Source organism: Athene cunicularia (genome assembly GCF_003259725.1).
Source record: "Athene cunicularia isolate RWA chromosome 4 unlocalized genomic scaffold, athCun1 chr4_part1, whole genome shotgun sequence".
Lineage (NCBI taxonomy): Eukaryota > Metazoa > Chordata > Aves > Strigiformes > Strigidae > Athene > Athene cunicularia.
This window is the reverse complement of record NW_020799098.1, coordinates 33742049-33768029: the sequence shown is the minus strand read 5'-3', so window position 1 is coordinate 33768029 and position 25981 is coordinate 33742049. Positions and strand designations below refer to the sequence as shown.

At 37.1% G+C, this 25981-nt stretch overlaps 1 protein-coding gene across 1 annotated transcript in view; it reads right to left on the bottom strand.

Annotated features, from left to right (window-relative positions):
- MTNR1A (melatonin receptor 1A) overlaps positions 1-25973 on the bottom strand; it is a 52760-nt gene extending 26787 nt beyond the window's left edge. The window contains exon 1 of the mRNA XM_026847097.1: positions 25760-25973. Coding sequence (XP_026702898.1) covers positions 25760-25952 — 193 coding nt within the window. The 5' untranslated portion in view covers positions 25953-25973. The remainder of the gene's footprint in view (positions 1-25759) is intronic.
- Between the last annotated feature and the right edge of the window lie 8 nt (positions 25974-25981).

Genomic DNA, 25981 nt, shown 5'->3' with positions numbered 1-25981 from the left:
ACACCTTCAGAAATTTCAGATGAGTTAAAGTAACATCATACTACTGAGTCAGAAGCAGTTATAGCAAATATAGATTGGAACTCATGTTGAAAATGTGAATATTTAACTTTTGGAAAAGTTCTACACCTTCAGATGTATCAATATCACTACAAAACAAAGGTTTCTTGGAACAGCCAACATCTGTTAACTGGTAGCAAGAGCCTGATTTTCCCCATCTGAGCTTGCCTCTATAGGATCTATAAATTTAATACAGTGGAGCCACAGACTGGTACTGCCACTAGAGCAACTAAATTCAAGAAATCAAGAAGAGCAGTTCTAAGTGACTGCTATCTGTTCTGTCAAATCTGAGTCCTATAGAGTCAACAGAGAAAAGCAGGCATGTAATCTAGGAATTTGCAGTAGATGTTTTGCATATGGCATTTTCCTGTCTGTGTTGGGGACTTTGCAGAATAGACGGTGAGAACCATTAATTGCTGCTTTGAATGTCACTATAGTGACCAGATTTTCTCTTAGGTCTGAGAATCTGAATACATACCAGTTCTCTGAATACACCCAGAAAGTGGTAAATGTTATTAAAAAGCAATCAGAGTAAACAATGGAATGTTTCTGATCTTCTGCATGGAGCATACATTCCTACAGAATTTACATCCTAGTATATAATTACATTAAACTAAAAGCCTTTGCGTGTAAATGAGACTTAGCCTGGATTTTGCTGCTTCCTGTCAGATCTCATGAGAAAAATCTATGCTAGAAGTCTGTCTGTTTTCTCCAGCTCATGTTTTAGTGAAATTTATTATCCCTTTGCACAAATCTTACCTCAGATAACCAAATTTCTCTAACTTTTCCAAATTGGTGTTAATGGCAACTTCTGAACATTGTTTCTCCTGTTGGGTTTTTTGTAATGTGTTGTGCGGTTTTTTGGATTAAAAGTCTTTTTTTTTGGCTAAAGATGCACTGACTGTCAAAGACAGCAAGCTCACTCTTGAGTACCGAGACTACTCTCCAGTTGACCTTTTTCAGGAAAGCATTCATGTTTATTTGTTCATAAGTACACATACACCATTTCTTCCCTCTTCCCACTCTCAGGCTGATGAAGGGTGTAAGGTAATAGAGGGATTTTTCTGGCTATGCAGTAGTGAGCTAAAATCACATGCAGGACTTCGCACATCTTGATGCCTGCCATCTGCTTCTCTAGCTAGATTATCAAGATATATGTTTTTCTCTTACTGCCCCTCTCTTTTAACTTTTCTGCTTTTAATCAGAGTAATAGATCAGTAAAAAATGTAATTGATCATCAACAAGGAGAAAAAAAAATAATGTGTTCATAATATTTAAGAAGTAGTAATATTTATTACATATTATATGAGGGGAACATTGTCAAAACCAATTATTTATTTTATATATATATATATATATATTTAGATATTTCTTTATAAAGGAAAAAACCTCTGAAAAGTCTTTATCCTGGACTCTAAAGTTTTCACACAAGATTCCAGAGGTGAAAAATAAGAGTGCCAGCTTCAATTATTTTATTTTCTAATCAATTTATATTAAAAAAAAAGAGTAAAGAGAAGCAAGAGGTTGAATCTTTCTCTACTTTATCCCTCTGTACCTCCACTCCAATTTGTATGTCTAGCATTCATTGTTCTGGTTTTGGATCTCTTCATAATGATCTCCTATATTGTTATATATTTAGTGGGGAAAAATGAAACTTCATACCTTTTCAATGAAACCTCTCACCTTGCTCCTTCTATGTTACAATTAATAGGCCTTCCTCTTCCTTTCAGTGATTCAGGCATATATATATATATATATATACACACACACACACACATCATAAGAATGAGTAGTTATCCCAGTAACAAAACTGAAAACCAGAAATAGTTACTAGTGGAATGAAGCAAAGAGCAGCCAGATATCTGTTTAATGAGAAAATGATGGCTCTCAGAATAAGTCATAATATTATTATCATTATAAGTCATAATATTATTATCATCAACCATCTGTATGGCACTCTTAAGAACCTCTGATAGTTTGTGCAAAAACATAATTGAGAATTCTCTCAGCGGACCAGCTTTCTTGAGGTGTTTCCATTGACTTTGTATATAGAGGCCTCAGACACTGTACTCCTAACTGAGGTACTTTGGTTGGTACTCTACAGCAGAAGACTTGAATGACACTCAAAAAAAGAGAGCAACAATGATATAAAGAAAAGAAGAATGCCAAATACTACCCATTCTTGTTTTACACAAATTTCAAAAGTTTGTAGCTGCCACAGATCTGTAGATTTTTGTCTAGAGTTCTGTCTAGTCCTTTGATAAAACACTGTATTTTCTCTGTTCAGGTAATTAACGAAGTATCTTCTGGCCTAAAAAATATTTGTAGAGGAGGGTACATTCTAGAGAAAAAACTCCTCCATATGTCAGATTGTTTTATTATGACTCTCCTATGAAGGCAACAAGAAAAGGTATACAATTTTCAGAGACAGTTTATAAATATACTTAAATACTGATGTCCATTATTATTTAAAGAACTTAGCATTCCAGTATATGAATGAAATCAAGTATATAGTTTTCAGTTAAAGAGGATGTTGGTTATACTTATGGAGACATTTTTACAGAAGTATATCAGGCTTAACAAAAATGAAGAAAATGTATTTCAAGAGAAGAAAGTTTCAATGCCCTGTAGCAATCTCAGCAAAATATGCTTTAGTACAACAAGTAATTAATGTCTCTTACAGAATACACAAATTGAAAGATGCTGCAACTTGTTACTTTTAGCATCCTTTAATGAAGGTAATTTCCCTCCAGGGAAAAAAAGTTCTAAACAGTTTGATGCAATAACACACAAGATTTTTATTGTGGTATTTGCCCACTGACAAAATCACTAACGGATTACTTTCAAAATCTCAAGAAGCAAAAAATCTTACCAAGCTTGGGTGAGCTGCAAAAATCTGATGTTTGTTGAACCTTTGGCTAAATAGTGCCAAAGGAAGTACAAATCAAATACTTTGCCTAAAATGGCTCTTTAACAAAATCCCTCAGAGTTTGCTATAGATGAATTAACAAGCAATTGGTTTCAGAGGGAGTTCTCTGAGATGGCAAGCTAATGAATTCTGACAGGTTGAATGGGGCAAAGATAATGGGCTGAGCTGTCCACTGACTGTAAAGCAGAAGCTGATTAAGGTTAAGATTTTAGGAAAACACCCCAACAAAGCCAGATCAAATGGAAGAATTTATTTTAATTTAGGTGTTGAACTGCAGGGGTTCAGTTTCTTTACTAAAGGTTGATGTGTTAGTCCAATTCAAGCAACTGAAGTTTTACAATGGTATCATGACTTGCTACGTAATTCAGGATTGTTCTAATATTGCCATTCACTCCTTTCCAAATGTGAAGGGTCACACAAAATTTATTTCATCATCTTAATACTGTCTTTGAAATAATTTCAGATTCAATTAGATATTATTGAATAATTTATTTATTGCATAATTTGTTGGTATTATTACATTATTGCATATTATTATATATTATTGCATAGTTTGTTGCAAAACTTTTTCAAAACACAGTACCTGAAATCAGGTTTCAGGAAATGAGGCAATATGAAGTAATAGTAATCATTATCTACAAAAGAACTGTTATACAGTCTTTCTTCCAGAAATGTCTTTTTGTGTCTTTAAATAAAATCATGGGTGATGAAACTAAGACTTTATGTAAGAAAGGTGGAAAGACATATGTGAAAAGGCTGGATGACTTTTGTCAGGCCTAGAATCAGGAAAAAATATGTAGGGCTTGTTAGGTAGAAAAGAAAGTTTTGCTTCTAGAGATATTAATTTGTTTAGCTTATGCACAAAACAGATTAATGAAATCTCTCAGAAACCAGCAATAGAAGAAACAACACCTGCTCTTCCTATTATCAGCAAAATGAAATATAAAATATACTTACTTTTTTTTCTGTTTTTTCTTTTATGTCATCTGCAAAAAGCACACTGAGTTGTCCTAGACAGTGACTGTGTAATCAGCCAGGGCTGAATCCTATTATCAGTACTCAAGTATCAACAGACCAAGGTGCTCTTCTTGGTCATCATTACAAAACCCCCCCAAAAAATTCCCCAAACCTAAACCAGAGAAAAAGAAACCAAATCTGAATCTGAAGGTGAATTTAGCAAGATATCAAACTGCGCTTTCTTAATGAGGTTCTGAAAATTCTGATAGAATAATGAATCATAAACATCAGTAGGGTGCTGGAAACAACTTTCAGGGACAAAAACTCCCAAAACTTCAATAAGAAGACAAAGATTGTTTTCAATGGACAAGTATGAAATCTTCACTGTTAACGCTCAAGGATAAGCCGTATCTTACCAATCCCAAACTATAGATAAAACAACCTTATTCTTCTCAAAATACATGCAATAATATTAAAGTATTTTTTTAAATGAAATGCTAATCTATCTTGAAGCATAAAAATATAGTTTGAAATTAAAGATTTTGCCTTCCAAAATTGTAAACACTCCAACATATGCAGATATTTGTTGTCATAAACTTCAGCAAGATGATTTACATGATCCAAAGCAGGTTTATAACTGGTCAAACGCTTTTGAGAATTTTCTTCATAAAGTCTTGGGTAAAGGATAAAGTTAAAGTGAATATTTCTCATATTATTTCACTGGAAGAACGATTATGTGTTATTGGAAAACGATTATGTGTTTTTACAATACACACAACGCAGACATGTGGCAAAGATAGAACCCCCAGAGATTGATGATACTTTTAAATTCCCTTGAATTCTACATGTCATTAGAAACAGGAATAGAAACACTTCCATAAGAGAATGAGAAAGCAGTTACTGTATGCATAGATGCAAAGTCAGTCTTTACTCCATACATAACCTTACTTGCACAGAAATAAGCAAGCAGATTCTGAAATACAGTAACTAATTGACCTAGGAGATACTTTTTCACGGTCAGAGCTCATCCTGTGTTAGGTAGAATAAGAGGCAGACTGGATGACCCCTTGAAATTCCTGTAACAGGTGTTTGGTCTCATCCCTATAGAATTTGACATACCTAGTATTTTGAGAACTAGTAATATTTCATTCTGATGGAAAAAAAAAAAGACTTAAGAGGTTGAAGGGAGATAGAGTGGAACAGATCAAATTTTCCAACAAGAAAAAAAATGTCAATACATGTTGTAAGTTCCCAAGCACCTTAAATTATTTCTTCTAAAGTCATGCTTATGTGTTCCACTCAGAATTTAAGTGCCATTAGAATGCCATAGTTCATTTTTCAGCCACTGCAATCTGCCAGGTAGAAATCTGACAGCAATCATTGTGTCTATACAGTTTCCAAACCGTTGAAAATACTGATGTAAGAAATTTTACCATTCTGGATAACTACAGTACATATGGAGTCTAAAAAGACTTTCTGCTTTGTACAGGTGTTAACGATATCGTTGTCAAAGCATACATGTCAGGCAGATTTGGCTTGACAGTCCAACAGGTAGTAACCTCATCCGTTTCCTGTTCTCTTATGACAGTCATGCTCCTGGAAATTTTGGGAGGAAAAAATCGGCAAAAAGTGCAATTTAGCTTAAAAGACTGGATTACTGAAAGAAATCACTTGCACAAAACAGTGAAGTCATCTCCTTGCTGGAAACAATCAAATCCATCTTTTAGAAACCATCCATTTGCCTTTAGAAACAAGAAAAACCCTGGCTGCTTAATAACGTCAATAAGAGCTCTCATATAAAAAACAGTCAAAGATAAGGTAAAACAGATACTAAAATTGTGGAATAAAATCACCTGGAAATTAGTTTTTTAAAAAATACAAATAAACACCAGAAAAATTAACACTGAAAGCTGCTTTTGAACTTTGGATTGCAATTGACGTGCACAGCTTTGGCCTGTCAGTACTCAAAGAACAGCATCACAAACTTTATTTTGATGAAAAGCAGCTGCCTCTATTAATATGACTTCTGTGATAATTCAGGCAGCTAAGGATGAGCCAAAGGGGAATGCACTGTGTTGGAACTGATTTTGATTTTAGAAAAATCCATGGATCTGAGTGCCTGGAACATGGATATACTCAGCATGTAGATACAATGACATAAGAAAACTTCCAGTTACCATCACTAAAAACATGTCTTAGGAACTTCAATTTGAATACTTTGTTTACCAGAAGAAAAGTTGAGTCATTCAGGCAGAAAGTGCCTTGAGCATGTGGATAGAAAATAAAATACATTTGTCTCTTCTTCTAAAGTGTAACTGGCACTGAAGCTATTTTTTTTCCCCCTAGATATTTAATACATTAATCATGCTCTGCTTTAGTGAAGGTGTTGCAATAAGATGAAGACAAAACTATCTGAAGTAACTGAAGTATTCTTGGCACTTGTTGCAAATTCAGTGGCAGCATTTTGTGTGTCCTGAATATTTTCTGCTCTCAAAAACATTTGAATCCTAAGTTCAGTTTAGATGAGCAAAAAAAAAGGAAGACAAAAATTCTTTATATTGACTTTTAGTTCCAGGCATTCCAATAGCAACATACACAGCTGAGCCTCAGATCTGCAAAGCAATTACATGTAAGACAGCTTCAGGGATAAGCATTAATTGACTGGGGCATTCACATCCTTTAAAAGTTTGTGTTGAAATAGAACGGCACAGAAAAGAACACTGTCTGAAGAAACAACAACAAAAAAACCCAGCAGTGACCACCTTCCACCTTATTCACTTGTACAACAAAGGTAATGTGAAAAAAGAGACTTAATCTGAGTCCCCTGTGAGGTGACATTTGAAAGACAGCAGGAACCTAAAAAGGTCCTTAGCAAATTGTAAAGCCTTGCTAAGCTACCCAGGTTTTCCTGAAGTGGACAGAATGGATTGTTCCCCAGTCAGCAGTTCCCACAAATCCCTCTATCTCACGGAGGTAAAAAGGAAGGAAGACTCAGTAATAATTACAGATCTTCAGAACTCTATGCATTCCCTTAACAGTAGAGGAGGTGTGTGCACCATACAGCTGGAAACTATCTCAAGAATACTCCTGTAGAGCTCAACTGTGCTGCTGTTCTCTACACTACACAGCTGAGGTAGAGAAGTTAGTACTTGCCTTTCACCTCTCAGTTCTTCTGAACTGCAGAGTCCTGGTGCGTCAGGAACTTCAATAACGGAATAAGGAGAGTCAAAGGTGATGAAGAGCATGCACATGAATAACACATACTGCAAAGCTCCAATTCCTGGTACACAGCTTATGTCTTTTACCTCTAGAAGTTTCGAGTGCATATCTTACTATGGGTGTCTCTCATCCACCCTACACAGCTTGCAGCTGTAAACAAAGATGTCTAGAGGACTGCTTGGTCAATCCCAGTGTCCTCTCTGAAGCCTCTACAATGATGTAAAGCACACTGAAAAGTGTGTAAGGAGTTTCAAATTGCATTATATGGAAATGCTGGAAATAAAGACTCCTTGAAGGGAAGCCACTTAATCTATCTGACAGTATTCAATCAAGTTCTGTTTTGGTTTCAGTAGGCAGATGTCTTATTGAATAAGACAATACCATAGCTTCTTATGGTTTGAAACTGAATTTAAATAGGCAAAGGTAATTACAGGGCTGTGTGTAACATCAGCTGCAACTGACTGTCACAGCTGTAGGAGCTGAGAACATTAGCATCAGTTAAGGATCTGTTTGTTTGACTTCAAGTAGATTAAGGAGGAAACTACCAAACTGCAGTAGCACAGACACCCCACTTTCACACAAATGTGGCAACGCCACTGCTATTAAAATCAACTGTGAAACTCTCAATTCAATGTAAAAAATCAGCATAGCTGAATCCAAAGGAACTGATGGCTCTGGATTTTCATCCGATAGATGAAATGTGACACTGAAGTGAAAATAACAGTTCAGGATAGTCAGTCCATTTGAAATTAGATTTGAAGGCAAATATATCAGTAGATGTATTCTCACATACTAAGAGGGCAGAAAATCTAAACATCTGCAGCCAAAGGTATGCAAATGTTAATTAAAAATGAAATTATTACTGTAAGGGGTGCTGCTCTAGGCAATATAAAAGAGATCATGTAACAGGAATTTATATTTCCCATAGTATATGATACATATATACACTATACAGGCTTTCAGCCTGCCACATCTCTTACACAACTGTAACACAAGTTATAGCTATGAGACACATCTGGAATGAATGATCAGCAGAGAATTCCAGAATACTGCCATGATCAGATCTCAAATAATTGCATGGGGAAAAAAAAAAAATCCTAATTATTTAATTGCAATACTTTCAATAGGGACCTCTTTTTTGGTGCTTTTGCAATGGTTACTACATGGAAGCTCAATCCCTGACACAGGCAGTATAGATAAGCGTGAAATTGGTAAATATTATTCCTATTGCTACCTAATTTCATTTCTGTTGTCATAAACATAAGTCTCTTTCATCTTTTTCCTATAATTTAGTGTGGTGATTTGAACTCAGGCAGCAGCCAGATGCCACGTGGCCAGCCCTTCACCTCCCCCTCCGGTAAGATAGGGGAGGAACAAAAGAAGAGGATTCATGGGTTGAATAAAAAGAAAGAATTTACTAAATATAACAAGAGAACAAAAGTAACAATAGCAAGTTCAAAAGAAAATGGGTAAAATGCAGCAGTGGCTTTACCGAGCGCGGCAACTGCCTTCCACAGCAGCAACACGGCCCGAGGAGCAGACAGCGTGCCACGAGCAGCGTGAGCCAGAGAGCGAGCCCCACCCCACTTGGGCATGACATGACATGGTATGAAATACTCCAATGAAAATTAACTTCATCCTGGTTGAAACCAGGACATTTAGAAAATACTTGTTCAACTTAGTAGATAAGGCTCATGGAAATGAAAACAAGAGACTGCTTCCAAATTTGTGCTTCCCCCTTATGGTCATGATAGTCTCAATATTTAAAGCAGTGTATATCAAAAGATGGACCACTCCAGTGCTTTTTACAAAATCTCTGTTTACACTTTACAGCTGTATTAACAAATCTCGCTAGCAGCTTGATTTGTGGTTCACTCTATGTGACCTCACCTTTGCTATTTAGTTTCTTCAGGTACAAGATTTTTTCAGGAGTCTGTCTGAATTGCTGTTGCTGTTATGACAAAGAATATTTGGCTGCTAGTCCTAGACTAATATTTTAATGTAAAAAGCATGATAATTCTATGATAATAATACTTTGAAGTCAAAGTCACTCATTATGACATCACATGTGATAGTCACATCAATATTATGAATTGTCAGTAGAACAGAAACTTTCTAGAAAGTTTTGATGTCTGCAGTTTATGTGGCAAAGACCATAACTGTAGTAGCAGGGCACTACTAGCATGACTACTCTATAGCTGTCAGTAGAATTTCCACACACACATAGTCACCATCAACTGGTATTTCAGCTTGTTTACAAGGTCATAAACAATTTTATTAGAAGTTTAAAAATTCACAGGCTAAGAGAGACCTGAATTTCTTACTGTAAATGTATTCACACATGTATTCTGAATATGATCATCAGACATGCTGGTCTTAGGACAAAACAGACAAAGCTGCCTGTAAATAAGAAGTGCTGTAGGCCTTCCCAGCAAAGTGGGTTTTGGCCAAACTGAGGGGCTGATCACTGCATATATATACACTTTAAAACAACGTTAACTTCACTGATGTGAGCAATATTATCAAGGAGAAAAATGCAACTCGCCCATCTCCTGCTTTCAGCAGAGTCTGCTATCTTTTGTGAAGTTGCTGATTTCAACAGTATGGAAAGCTATGCAAAGATGGTGGAAGAGATGACAACAGTTATTTCACACAGTAAAATTGAGATCTTATGGCTAAACTCTGTGAGAAACATCATGAACTTTAGGAACTAGTGGAATAAATAAGAGAAGATACATTCTGGGGCATATTAAACATTATTTGAACTGTCATTTGAGACACAAAGAGTGGAAATTTCCAAAAGCTGTATTTTCACTGAAGCTAGGCAATATGAGGCAGAAAAGTCAATTAAATGCCATGGCTAAAGGGGCTGACAGAAAGCTCTAAGAATTCACATGAGCTTTTGAACTTTGTGTCACTAGTGACCAACTCATACATTTAATTCAATGATCTTCATGATGTACCTAGATCAAAAGAGGTAAACAGAGATAAGAATATTAAATGGCATTATATGGAAATTCTGGAAATAAACTTTTTGAAGGGAAGCTACTTCATCTACCTGATAGTATCCAATACCTGTAATCCAGTAACAAATGTTTACTGAAAAGACTACACTGTAGTGGAATCCACCAGATCAGGTGAACAACAGTCTTGTGGACTCCACTAGCTTTGCCATCTAACTCTCAAAATAGTATGTCTTGGAACAATTCCAGTAAAATAACCCCAGCATCTTCTAATGTTTATCTTCATTGTATCATCTCATCCAAAAACAGCTGTGCAATCTTAAAGAGGAAATTGCCTCAGTACATGATCATGAAAGAACATCCAATTACACAGTTCATTTCAAGGTAACTTTTTTGAAGGTGTATTGGACATATTCTCTGAATAAACCACTTTGGTGAACAAAAGGCATTTATAAGGAAGTATATTTGGAAAAACCTCAAGTGTTTTAAAGTTATTCTTGTAACATGAAAGGCACTTTTTCAGAATTTCACAAGCTGCACAAAACCTGTTTTTAAAATATATGGAAAGATCAAGACTGAAGTGCATATTGACAGACTGACAGACTACTCACAAACGAGTAGGGAGGCTACCAAAGTCAGAAATTAATACATGTAATTATATATATGGAATATATACAACAATCTGCACAACTGAGTTTACATTCAGACAGAAATTTTGAAGTAATGGGTCACAAATGTGGAAAACAAAATCACAGTCTGCCATATTCAGAATAGATGACTCACCCAAAAAATTAATTCACAAATTTCTTCGTCAGTACTAAAGTACTACAGAATAAATCACATATAAAGCTTAGAATTCAGAGAAAGTTAGTATCCTTCACTGTATTCAAAGAACGTATCTCTCATGCTTTTTAAAGGGACCGAAGCTAATGTATTGCATTATTATAGATACTCACTTTATAAAGATAATAGATCTCCTTCAGATAAGGTAGTCTGACATTGTGCTTGTGAGATGTGAAGGGATCCAAAAAGCCTGAGGTGAGATGACCTTAGTGGAAGCAACAGTCCACAATAAGGACAGTTTTTAGTACTTTTTCTTGAAAAGTTCTATAGTGCCACTGAAGCTGAAAAACTTCCTTTTTGCTAAGCTTAAAGATGCTAAACTAGGCATGCTCAGAACAAATCCATCCATCAATGAAATGTATCTAATTGTGCAGCATCTGAAATACTAGGGGCATTCCTGAGCACTGTACATTTGTAATGATTCATATACTCTTTTAAAATACACAAGTTTCAGAAAAATGAATTTTGGTCAATAGGCTCAGAAATACACCTAGAAAGGGAAGAACCATAAGTAGCGTGAATTTATTGTGACAAAGTTTAATAGCACAGCCCTTATACAGCCTCCCAACTACAATTTGTACTGATCTAGAAGACCCTAACATTGCTATTAAGCATTAAGAAGTCTATGCACTTAACCACAAACATTTAAGATCAAATAATCAAATAGGTGGTGGAAAAAAAACCCAAAACTATTCTGGATAGGGAAAATGGATATTGACAAAAAAAGATGAGGAATCAGCTAAGATACATGGTATTACACATTTTCTTTTCATATCCTTTTGGGGATAAAGTCAGCTGTGGAATCATGGAATACTTTGACAGAACAACTTTGAAAGGAAGCTGTAAAGACCTGGGGATGAGTCTCTTTAATGAAGTAACAAGCGACAGTACAAGACGTAACAGCCTCCAGTAGCACCAGGGAAGGCTTAGACTGGATATCAGGAAGCATTTATTTACAGAACAGGTTGTTAGGTGTTAGAATGGGCTGCCCAGGGAGGTGGTGGAGTCCCCATCCCTGGAGTCGAGTTGAGATAGTGCTGAGGGATATGGTGTAGTTGGGAACGGTCAGTGTTAGGTTAATGGATGGGCTAGATGATCTTCAAGGTCTTTTCCAGATGATTCTCTGAACTAAGACTAATTCAGGGACATTACAGGCATCCATGCAATAGCTAAGGACATGATACAAATTCAGAGAGAATAATATGAGGAGGCACTGTAAAGCAGTGACAGAAATTAGCAAGTTGGATCAGATAACACAGAGGACCTAGTGAAAGAAATCAAATGCATTAACAATATGTTCTCTCCATGGAAAACCAAACCAAATGACAGAAAAGCTGCAGTTGTAGTCTGGTACAAGGCTTCTATATGGCACAGAGGTGCTGTGGAAGATTATATTCCTTGCACACATTTCAGATAAAGAATCACTGACTGCCCTCTAAAACAAAAGACTGTTCCAGAACGAAGCTGGGAAATGTTCATGGGAACATAACTAAGTATTGGAACAAGTAAATTCAACAGCAGAACTGGGATGCTACACACAAGCCAGTATGATTCAAACAGTGAAATCTAAAATGGCTTAGGAACTGGGCTTTTACAATACTACAACAGTAGGTGTAACAGGAGACAGACAGTTGTGACATGAGAAAAAAAAATAAGAGACTCAGCTGAGAATTACTTATTGCATATGCCTCAAAGAAAAGTCAACAAATATATAAACAATATGTGTCAAAATAAAACAGACTGCAGTCAATTCCATGTGATATTTATTTTTCTTGGAAAATACATCTATGGTTATGCTGTGTATTACTTTGGTTAAAAAAAATTGATCTTAAAGTCATATTCCTATTTCAGTTTGTATAGAAGGGAATCAGAGGTCACACCCTAGTCTTTTTTCTTCTTCAAATATATGATTAACTTTGCCTATGGCATTCCTATACATAACTGCCTATTCCATCTGTATCTTAAATCAACACATGTTCTAATATCGTTCTGGTCCTGGACTAATGTTTTACACTGTCCAAGTCTCATTTACAAAGTACTACAGACTGTTACAGAACTTCACAAGCTCTGAAAACTGAGCATCTATAAGATCCTTTAGCATCTGTGGCATCTTCAGATCCAAAGCCAAAGGCCTTGTGTCCAGTTAGGCTTGGACAGAATCATCTCCAGGGAATACAAATGCACAGATTCTTTAGAAGAGAGTCACTACTTTTAACCACATCTGAGCTCACATTTTTCTAATACTAGGACTTTGAAAAATCTCATATGGTTGAAATTTTTTGTTCCATACTTAGAATGGCCTTACTCTTCTTATTTCATTACATATTTCTGTCACCTATTTTTTGGTGTCAATAGTTGTCAACTGCTCAAAGGGCTTTACTGTGGATCAAAGAAAACCATTTAGACCCAAACAATAGTTAGCTGTGTAAGTAAAAGTCACTGGTGACAGAAGAAACTTGCAATGTTTTGGGGTTTTTTTCTGGATTCACAAAGCTAGCAAATGGGAATTTCAGGTACCTAAGAGTTTCAGGTTCAATATTAACCTACCATTTGCTCCATTTATCTTGAGACTAATTCCAAGACTCATTTTAATCCATTTCTCCACAGCCCCTCCTCTCAGAAGATTGCCAGTACAATTCTGAAGGCAATGCGAAGTCATTAAAATAAGTAATCTGTCTGGACAATTAACAAAGTTTCTGAATACAGAAGACAATGTTTTAATTTATAGATGATCATTAGACAGTCCTTTATTTCCAGTAACATTCCAATGTACTAAAAATGTCAAACTTTTAGTGTTTCTAGAAAAAGTAGTTGGTACTAACTGCTGTAGGGGGCCTCAGACAAGAATGCGCCCAAGGACATATTTTTGCAACTGTGATGGGTACATCCCAGGGAGGACAGGGAAACCAACAGATGCCCGTGGTAGTCAAAGATAAGAAAGCTGAGAAACTTTACAGACAGAGCAATGAGCCAAGACAAGGCCTTATATGAAAAAAAAAACCAAAGAGTTCACGGAAAGGACCCTAAAAAACACCTCTTCAACAATCACTAGGGACCACCACAGATCCCCATGGAACCCCCTTAGAAACCCTTCCCCAAATTTTTGTACACTTGTGCAATGTATTGACATATGCATTAGATCCTCTAGAAATAGGTGTGGACTTCTCAAAAATCACATGGATATTAATTTCTTTTACTGTATATAATAAGTATGCTTTTGTCGACATGCACGTTAGGTAAAATGATTCCCTGTGCATTCAGCGCTTCAATAAATAATGCCTGCCTTCTAAAACTTCAAACTAAGTCTTAGGGGGTTCTTTTAAGACCGAATTTATGGTAACAACATACTACATTTGTACTTGTTAGGAGCATTTCTATGTGTTCATGTGACAAAAGTAATTCTTAATAAATATGTCTTCAGAATGGGTTTTAGCTTGAAGTCAACATATAATGGAGCTGCCACCCACTGTTACTACTGGAAATTCTATTTACTTCATTGGAACACCTGTATAAGAGAGTAGACCAGAAAACAACACAAGTAAATTCAAGATTTGGAGATTTAATTGCAAGACAAGCAAGTTTTGTGGTTTTAAGTAAGCAAACATTCTGTCCAGTCATCACAAGGAATGGGCAGCAATTCAAAAGATAGAAACAGGTGAAATCTGTGAAATTTGAATCTGATTAAGAAAGTTTTCTGGTAATATGGGGACAAGAAATAATATGAATATCTGAATACAAGCAAAAGATCTTAGAAATCAATTCACTACTTCAGTGGTAGCCTATGAAGTTCTCTCTTCAAGCAAAGCCCTGTCACTGGAACAGCTTGAAAAAAGAGAAGACCCACTAGAAAAGCTTACAATGCATCACTGTTGTGACGAATGGGATACCCTAGTACAAAATAAGCACTGACAACAAGCAGATTACAAATTTTATGTCAACAAGGTTGCTTCAATTTAGCTTATTTGCTTCTTTTTTTCCCATTCATACTTCTTCATTTACATGTTTGTCAGATTCAGCCACACCTTTAGGGCATGTTTTAGATGATGACAGCTGCAAGTAGTATTAACAAGGTGGAAGTGCAAGCTTTGTACAACTGTATAATCTCCCCTAGGCTGTCACTAAGTATGCATTAGAAATTCTTACCAGGAAAAATTGCAAAAGCAGCACTCAACCTCCTTTTAAAATGCTAGTGTTCATAACGCCCCTAAGAACAGTGCAGCATCTCAGTATTCTATTATTACAGAGTGTATAAAAAAACAGCTTTCACAGAACGTGTAATGGGTCGTGTAAGGGACAGGCCCAAGTCAGTAAGAACTCTAAACCAAGAGCCTTTCAGGAAAAAAAAAAAAAGTGACAGATTACCCTCAGTGGAAAAATGCGGGGGGGGGGGGGGGGGGAGAGAAAAAAAAGCAACAAACTTCAGCAGCAAACAATTAAACAATTACCAAAGATAGTGCAAAGTTATTCTTCAGTACAGAAGCAATCATCTTTATGCCATCTTCAGCATAATACCCAGTGGGTACAGACTGTCCAAAGAAAAAGTACAAATGTACGATGAATTTCTAAGCATGACAAATTCCTAGGAACAGCCAAGAATAATTGAATAGAAGTGGGTATGTTAGATACAAAATATTGTTGGAGGACAGCGTCTGTAAACAAGACAAGTATTATGCCATAAAAACTATGCAAAGCAGGGCAGGTTTCCAGCAACCAACAAAATGTTCATAGTTGACAATCTTATCAGGCACTGCAGAGATTCTCAGTAGTGGGATATGCTGAATGGGTAAGAGAAAAAGGAGTGTGGAGAAGAGCTGCAAAAAACATGAGCAGGATGTAAATAGATTTGTAAGAGAAGCTGCAAAAGAAATGACCAATTATTTGCTAAAAACAACGTTCAAAAAACTTTGGTGCAAGAAAGTACAAGAAAATCTGACTGCATTTTAAGCTCTACATTAGGTATTTTACACACTAAGTCAAAAACTTGGTTCTGCTGTTTTCTCCATACTTACCATTATACAGAGGAGGTGAAAAGCTGGTTTACCCAGCCTGATGAAGATTATTGTGTTAACTGTGTAGTCCTGAATTTGCATACACAATAGTTAGAATAAGCTTGGCCAGTGAAAGCTGTGTTTACATGACACTTAGAGACAGAATAATCCACATGGGAGCTGTCTCAATAAGCATGAATTACAGAAACACTGAAACTGTTCTAATTCATACCGTGAGCTAAACCCACAGCCTGTGTCTAGATAAAGATAAGGAAACGTTACTGTCCTTCCTTCCTGTCAGACATGCTGATTATGTTGTCCTACTATGAGAGCTCCTTATTTCTAAGGAGAGCATGCATATTCACAAATATACAAAAATATGAGTTACCATGTGCCAGTGGATGTTGCATTAGGAAAAAAAAAAGGAAAATGAAAAGGTACTTTTTGCAAAAATACCCAAATAATTAGATGAAGTGTTTCTAGATGCATCTGCAAATTCATAAAACAAATGTTTACCACTAAATGAAACCACCTTTGCTATGAGTACCTTCTGCAACATGGTAAAAACCAGTAGGATTCATGTATGCTTTAATACTGTGTACCCTCAAAATAAGACATAGCCAATGTTAAGAAAATCCTTAGCAACAGCGTTGAAATGTGTTACATTAGGAAAGGAGAATAAGATGAGTTTGAGTCACAGCAGAGGTTCTCAACAGCACAGTTCTTTAGACAAGAAAAATCGAAAGGAGAGCTGAAAAGATAGTGGTCGGAGATAGTCAGATCGGTAAGTAACCGATCCAAAGTAACATCATACATATATACGATGATGTCATATTTTGCAACAGAACCACCAGACAATCTGTACAGCAGCAAAGCCCCAATTCTGAAATTTATTCTGCTTAATGAACATGTTCAAGAACTACAAAGTTTCTAGAAAGCCAAAGAAGACAAAAATAATATCAAGGATAAACTGACATGATCTGACCAGACAACTCTAGCACAAACAAACTGTCCATAGTACCATAACATCAAAGTAACATAATATCCATTTGTTAAACAAAAAATTCCCAAATCCTAGAAAGGACAGCATTGCAGCAGTAGATGGTCTCTTGTGTTTTCTTTATTCCCAGGGTGTTCTGAAAATGGATGCTTCAAGACTTAATAGCTTGCACACCTACTATACAGGAAATCGTAAGTGGCTTCCCATGACATCCCAACCTCAGGATATGCAGATCAGGCACTTATGACCCTGATCTGCAAGCAGCATTATTGCAAGGATATGAGTGGTCCAACAAAAATCCTGTTCTTACTCCAAAAATCACAGTAAAGACTTCCCTGCTTATCACACTTCAGGTTTAAGGCCATTAGCAGTACAGCAGCTTTCTTACCCATGAGCAAGCACTTCAGCCAAAAAAGTGAAAGATAACAGGCACCAACCTTGGTAAGAGGTTTGCTGCCGATTTCATTAAAACAAGGATTTTGCTTTTAGGGAAGGTATTTCCAGAGATGAGGCATACTCCTTGGTTTAGTGCTCTCTCACAGAAGGAGAAAGGTTATTTTGTAAATAAACTAATAGCATTTGACATCTACCTTTTCAGGACTAGCAAAATGACAGCCAAGAGGTGATGGTTTTATTCTTATTACAAGAACAGAGAGATGTTAAGTAACACTGGTACAACAGCAAAAGCATATAAATCGACAGAAAATATATTTAGGAGAATATCCTTCTTTAGTTTGAATAAGGAGAAAAAGCTTAACTTAAGGTAAAAGGTGATTCTGAAAGGATTTGTATGAACACCTAGTACACCTGGAAATTGGACTTGATCAAGAAGGTCCCTTTCAATCCTTTGTTCTAAATGAGAACAAATTCAGTTACAGAGATTCAGGGAAGGTTTTGAGATGTAATATGGCACAATGGAAATGTGGCAAACAACCTATGGTTTGTTGTTTTTTTTTTTTATGTAAGTTGCAATTACATGAACCTGTGTATTAGGTGCAGGCATTACAGTGCATTACAATTCTCAAATTACAGAAGGCAGACCCCAGAATTACACAACCAGAGATAATCTGGAGATGTACATTTAATGTAAATAATTACTATAATTACAACAGAACATATTAATGCAAAATACACAAACTGTTAATAAAAACAGATGGGTTTTTATTTCTAGACCATTAATTCTTCATCCAAAACAAAAATACAACTGAAGTAACTGATTCAATGACATTCATGCAAACTTCGATTCTTCATAATAGGTAAATCACATATTTTCAACAATATTCAGTCTCAAAATAAGTCTGAGGATACTCTTACTTAAGGAAAGAAAAAATAGAGTGCCAAAGGAAGATAAAAAGTCATGGTAATTGTTCATTTTATGAGTAACTATGATGTTTGACTGAAAGGGCAAATAGTGGCTGTTAATGAGGAAAACTCACATAAAGAGATATTGAAAGGAAGGTACCTCTAACACAAAAGTGTCCATATTCTAACTGTACGGGGTCAAGAATACACTTCCACCTATGAAAATGAAATCACTTTTCTCCCAAACAGACAGGGAGATGAATGTGTCCTTAAAAATCAAGTAAGACTAAGGAGAGAGAACTACTCACTCAATCTGGAAAACAGGAACATCAAATGAAATCCACAGCTACCACTGAGGTGGGGAGGGAAGAACATTTATGATTCTTCCCCAGAACACACACACACACACACATATAGGTATCTGCTGAAACTTCTCTATGGTGTGACTGGATACCAATTTTCAAGGCTGATCCCTGTACTCCTGCCCATTCACCACTCTGGCCAATGGCTACAGAGTTGGCCATCTCATCTGGCTAAATAACATAGTACTGACAGTTGCACTATAACCACACTAGGCCAATACTCCAGTGCAACTGAAAGAAGCAGTATTAATGATTGACCTCACACAGTACCAAGCACCAGGGAGGAGGTGACCTCTGTCAGAACAGGGGCAGAGTTTCTCTGCTTGGTAACCTCTCACTGCAGACCAATTACCTTTGCTAACCTTGCATCTGCACCCCAAAAGAAAAGTCAAGGTAATACAATAGAAAGAGAACTTAGACTTGAGCATCCCGTGTAAAGTCACATGTACACATCATGCAGAATCAGGTTTCTGTAAGCCTGGATGGAAGAATTAAATATCCTGCCCAACTTACACAACAAAGGTAGCTAAATAGTCTGTTCAAAGGTATGGACAGAAAAAGTAAACAAACTAACTTAAAACCATCCACAAACAGTTCCAGCTGCTTAGTATGTATTTGAAGAGAGAATTCTAGTCCTTGGTCACACAGAGCAGGGTTTGAAATCAGCTGCTTCTATTCTCTTTTTCATTTTAGAGAGCAGAGGACCTTAGGAGTTAGGGAAGATAGAGTCCAAGTGAAGTGTTAAAGGACTTTTAGAACTCCAGCAATGGAAAAGATGAGGACTCCTCCACAATAATGAAAACCCAACCCACACCCCCTCCCAAAACCAGACAACCTGATTCAAGTCCCTAACTCAAGTATAGGACTCTGAAATAATCAAGAGCTGCATTTTTATGATCAATAAGGTAATAACTGTCCTTCAGAAAGCACAGCTAACTGTATGATCTGGTACTGTATTAGACCATTTATGAAATTAAAAGAATGAGCTGAAAGTCTTTTACTTCTGGTGCAAGGTGTTTCTTCAATGAAAGGGTACAAGTTTTCCTCCTTTATGGATGATGAGATTCATTTAAAAAAAGAACTATAGGACATGAAAACTCTGTATGCTTCCTGGTCAGTTATTACCACAAAACTATTAGGAAGCTACAGGAGTCACTATCTCAAACGCTTTAAATAGACTTACTGATTATACCTTAGTTTCTGCTCTAGTTTAAAAAGAATAGATTAAGGAGTTTGCAGCATGCTTATCTGAATTTAAGGGTATCGATAAAGCTTTTTTGTATATTTTAACCGTTCTTAAAACTAAGAAGATAGTCAGAACTTTATTCTGTCATATAAGGTTGGAACCTTGATTATCTTTCTGAACTGTAATACTGCCCATCTTTGACTTCAGGAGGGCTAAATATTGAAAGAAACCTCTTTAGTAGCAGCATTTGTATAACAGTCCTAAGCATTACTTAACTACCTGTTAAATACAAGTTTATTTGTTCATTAAATAAGCAAACATTAAAACATTAACAAAATATATTTGTTATCCTGAGGAATTCTTAGTAACACTTGTCCTCCTGAAACAAGAGGTTGGTAATTGTTTCTCAGGAGTGGAAAATGTGGAATTTGAGGCAGCTCATGGATGCAGCAGAAGAAAAACTGCCAATGGCAAGGGTGACAAGGTTCTTAAGGCTGAAAAATTAAACTGCAATGCATAGCATTGAATTGACACTGCAACATTTTTATTGCCCTAGGAAAGCAAGTCTTCATTGTACAAACAGAACAGACATTGTCATATCAGCACTGGATCCTATTGTTGGTAGCATTTTCTAGTCACTAAACTAGACTTGCTGATGATGTCTTATGATAGAGGCGTAAAGTATCTGTTTTACAAGACAGAAAAGTGGACAGTGTAAAAAGAAACAGAAAAGAGTTGAGCAGATCAGAAATTGCTAATGAAAAGATTAAAGATGAAAAAAATCTGGAGGAAAGAACTCCTTAAAAAAAAATCACCTAAGAGACAGTAAATAGTATAGTGTATCAGTATCATTGTCTCCTGGCAGCAGCAAATTAGAAAAACAGTGCTTCTAAAAACTTCAGAATGCAGAATCTTGCAGAAAGAAAAAAATGATTTTGACAGACATATTAGTAAGAACAGAGAATTATTTGAAATAATCTGTCTTTGGTCACTGACAGTAGAGTGACATTTAAACAGGTTTGTGAAGTAAACCTTCGATTCAGTCAAATAATCAAAACCAGTCTGAGAAACAGCTTTATTTAAACTGTATTTTTATGCTCAGCTCTGTTCAACAGTTGGCAAAGTTTAGCATCTCCACTAGGTCTTTTCCCTTCTCCCAAACAGCTTACCATATTTAATACTGGAAGTTATTCATGTCTGAAATAACGTTCATTGCCATCAACATCTCAGTTTTCATCAGAACCCTGAATTTGTGCTACAACTTGATCTTCAACAAGTTTGAGTCAAATATTTTCAGGCTACCCATTGTCTCTCAGGGCAGAAAAAGAAGTCCAAGGATCACCTGTGACAAAAACAATGATTCCGTTAGTCTGAATTCACAACAGGAGTTTCATTTATGAGTAAAACAATCTTTAATAGAGCATTTAACATTATTTTTAAACTAAAACCAAAACATCATCAAGAACAGTCATATTCTTATAAGACTTGATGAGATCTCCAAACTGATTATCAAAGGATAGTTCCATTTTTATATTTAAAATTTATATTCTAGAAAATGCACTGAGAGGAACACTCTTCAAATAGATTCATACACTGCTCAAACCAAGACACAGGGCCAATTTGAAAAGCCTTCAAAATAAAATTCTGATAGGTCCCATTCCCCATTTCTGCAAAGGCTGTACTATTTAACAAATATTGGGTTAATAATCATAAGTAGCTGTGTTCCTTAGTTCTTTCATAAGTGACTTTACTGATCATGCAAATTTTGGTCAGAGATTACTTGAGTTCACTATTCTTTTAGGCACTCACAGAGCTGTCTTTACAGAACTGTTCAGACCTAATGCAGCTGAGGCAGATTTATACAAATACTGCTTTTTTCTTTTTCATTGTCATTCAGAAACGTAGTTAACATACGTAAGTTTAAGCATGTGTGCAGTCCTAGTGAAGTTAACTGTATCTTGCTACTCTAGGGCCTCAGCAACATCTGACTTCCTTTCTGCCTTCTTCACTAGTAACAAGTTTTACCGAGAAAACATTTAGGCCAAGGACATGGGAAACCAGGAAAAAGTACAAACCCCCATACGCATCTAGTACAGATCAGAGATGGGTGAGAAGGGATAAATGCAGCTTTCTGTCCTGATGTGGTAAGGTGCTAGTTACAGCTTGGCACGAGTCCCTGTGTCATCCCAGCTCATGCCAGGTGGTAGCAGGCAGGACAGCACAGCAGAATGAGGGTAAGACTTCTGGGGTTCTCTTCTTGCCTGCTGTAGGCTCCCTTCCAACACAGGGCTTTGATGGAGGGCTAAGTCAGGGCACCTTTGAACCTCTGCACATAAAGTGCCCAGGCAAAAGCAACCCAGCAGGCCAAGAGAACAGTTTCAAAAGGAAGAAAAAGAGCAAGAGGTGTAACAGCACTCAAGAGAGCTTTCTCCACTGACCTTAAGAATGGTCCAGTCCTGCAAATTAGCAAGTACCCAAATCCCCCATCACCAAAGTGACAGGCACCCGTTAACTGACATCTTAATGTAACAAGCAGTAAAACTAATCTCCATAGTCAGAGACTTACAACTGCTCCCTCACCTTCTTCTTAGTGCATTGTTTTTCTTGGTGTGGGTAACAACAAAGGCATAAGGATACTAGAAATCACTGAATTTGTGCGTAATGTTACATAAATCACTTTTAAATTACCTCTTTAGTTTTCTGAGATGCTCTAAACCAATGTTGATAGCTTCAAGTAAAAACTCCACTTGTTGCAAAAAGTACTAGTAATTCTTTAATCCACCTTCCCTAAAGCTAGTTATTTCCTCTTTTCAGGGTGGAACTGTTGAATGACCTTATTTCTGATCTCCTAATACTAGTGATGGAAAACAAGATGCATTAGGATGGTTTACACTAAACTTAAAATGAGCTATTCTCATTCTTTTTTAAAATTAATTATTAAAGAAAGCACATCAGTTTAAAGTTAAAGCTGCATGGATGTGCTATCAAGCTATGGGCATTAAAATCCTTATGCCTTGAATGTTCCCCTTGAACTTTGTTTCAAAGTTAAAGGATCACAGACCAAATCAAACCAAATTCAGCCTTTGTGTAGGACAGCATTAAACTGCAGCTGTTCCCATCAGGACTGAATTGGTGTCAGGCACCTGTTAGATTACACAGTCACCATAAAAAAAAAACCAAACAGTCCAGAACTATAAAACTTATTACAAATCAAGTATATTAAATAAAAGAGGATCCTACCAGTTGCATCATCAGCTTCTGTGTCTAGAAGAGCATCTACTGAAGTCATGCTTGTGACTATGAAGGAGTCTGTAGTATCAGACACTCCTCGCTTGCTGAGACAAACTCCGAGATACTGATTTTTGCTTTGATCAATGTCTTTTACTAACCTTCTCTCAGGAAGGTTGCACCACTTGTTGAGAAGGTTTTTCTAGGCCTTCCTACTATTCCCCAATGCACTTTTTAAATCATAAGTCCACAGGTTCAATTTGTAGTTATCTTCCAAAAATATTTATGTAATAGAAAGTAGGACAGAGATGCAACATGTTTTCCCCCACCAACTCCACCTTTTTGGTAGCGTTAAATATTCCTTATTTCTGTTAGTCCTCTCTTGCAAAGAGATAAGAAAGTCTTCAGTGAGATACATTTTCTTCAGGAGGTATCTTCTGTTCTTCCCTGACCTTTTTCCAGTGGAGTTTTCATCATGTGTCCTTTTTCCTCACTAAACATGCCAGCAAAAGACTTATTAATATAGGTTGTTATAAACTCAGAAGTTTCTTTCCTATTACAGCTCTAAAAAGTTGTAACTGTCTTTAATTAGCAACTTAAAAATTAGTTGTATGTCTAAATCAGATTATTTTCAATGTAATCTCTTCCTCAATAATCTGAATTACTGTAAGCAAGATTTAGGAAACTTTCTTCATATTCACAAATATCAGGCCAGGGTATTCTAAATACTTATGCCTAATCATAAGTTTACTCATCCAAATATCCCCTTATTGATTCAATGCCAAGTTTAATAGCGGTGCTCACAAAGTTATACCCAGAATAGGTTTTTGCAGGATTAGTCAAAAACACTTTGCATATCTTTTTGAAGCTTATTAGTTACATTCTTCCAAAAGACTCTCCACGTACTAAAAACCCTTTACTTTGAAGAAAAATGGACTTTAAAATCAGACTATAAACTATTTCCTCATCTGTACCAAGTATCTACTTGTTTTAACTAATCCTTAATTTCAGAGGGTAAACTAGTAGTATCTAGTTCATGTTCCAGTCTAAAATTTATGTTCAGAAGAATGCTCTGTTCCCCTAGCTGTAGGAGATGACTGTTGCCGGTTTGCTGCCATTCTTAACAGCGACTATGATAGAAAAGTCAAGAACAAGAAATGCAGTAAGAGTGAGCACGTTAGGATTCAAGAGGGATTATGCAAGATCTACAGTAGAGAATATGAACATGCATAGAGCCCAATGATTCAGTTATGCTTCCAGAAGACAGGCACCACCATTTATTTCAGACATTAACAGGCATGTCTGTATTGCAAACTCCCCACAGAAGTGCTGAAGGATGCATTTCGTAACTAAGGGAGAGGAGAATATCACCCTTTTCCCTGGAGTAACCCCAGCAATATGCCTATCTCAACCCTTTCTCCCTCCATCTGAAAACCTCTCAGTGAACAAGGGTAGACAAAGTGTTAACTTGGATTTCTGGAGTCTGATTCTCCTCTCAAATATACAGTATAGCAGTGTGCAACCCTGCCAGCTCCAGTGAATGAAATTTCTGTCAATGAAAGCAAGAAGAGAATGTAGCTTTTAGAATTTACATCAGTGCCAACCATAGGCAGAAAGAAATTACAATCTGCTATTCATTGTTTTGGTACTGCTTGTTGGCATTCTACTATGACTAAAACTGAAACATACAATCTGTTTACATTACCTGACAGCCTTAAAAAGTTAAGCACAACACTGTTCGCCAGAATCCAATATTAGCTACCTTTATTAGGCCAGTTTAGAGCAAAGCCCAGGCTCAAGTTCCTCCTCAGATGAATTTTAAACCACTAGGTAATGAACGTAGTGGAGTTATAGTAAAGAACCTGACAGGTAGTTGTGAAAAAAATAAAAGCAGCACCTTAATCATCATGGAGTAAAATTCTGTTTTCATTAACAGTGCAGCTCTCTTCACATGCTCCCATATTTTTTTCAATGAAAGATGCATAGTTTTGACTGCACAGATTTGGTACACGTGCACAACAGCTGGTCTGACATGATAAAGCAGAATGAATCTGAAGAAGTTCCTGCCTGTCTGAACAATAATCCATGAACTAAGAGGGATTTACTCAATAGACCATCACAGATTCTATCCTGACAAAATTAGAGTTGTGGGTTCTTTTAAGAACGTGCCTAAATCTGTTTTCTGTCAGATGTTGCCCATTCTCAAAAACCTAGATAGCAAATAGGAAGCAAACAGAGAGAATTAAATTACTGGGGGGGGGGGGGGGGGGGGAGAGCCCATGTCTGAATCCTGCCATATTACTTGATTTGAAGCTCCAACCACAGTATTTATTACTGGAGACATTTCTGTAACTCACTCAGGGTCAGTTACAGAAAATCACTCAGAAGAGCATCCACAGACACACACTGTATGCCACAGCATGATCCCCAGCACCACGCCTAAATTTCATTCTTAAATAAGTCTGACTTGCCTTCGCTTTTGCTGGGTGGGAACTGCCGCGAGGTAAAAATAGCACCACGATTCTGTGGCGGGCGCTAAAAATACCCTTACGCGCTCGATCGCCAACTCGGTAGGAAAGATGAAGCCCTTGGGATCTGTCAGAGCCTCTAACCGCCGGCTGGGAACGAAGGCGAAGAGCGCCCAGCCCTGGAGTTGCGCGCCCGGGCAAAGTTTTACCGGCAGCCGCAGAGAGCACGGCGCTGCGCCCCGCCACCCGCCCCTTACCCGCGTTCCGCAGCTTCTTGTTGCGGTAAACGGAGAGGATGACCAGGAGGTTGCCCAGCAGGTCCACCACGATGGTGAAGATGAGGATGGCGGCCAAAGTAGAGGTCACCCAGGGCGGGCGGCGCGGGGCGCCCTCGGCCGGCGGCTCCCGCGGGAGGACGGAGCTGTTCAGTTCGCTCCCGTTCACTCTCATCCTGCTGCCGCCGCCTCCCAGAGCGGAAC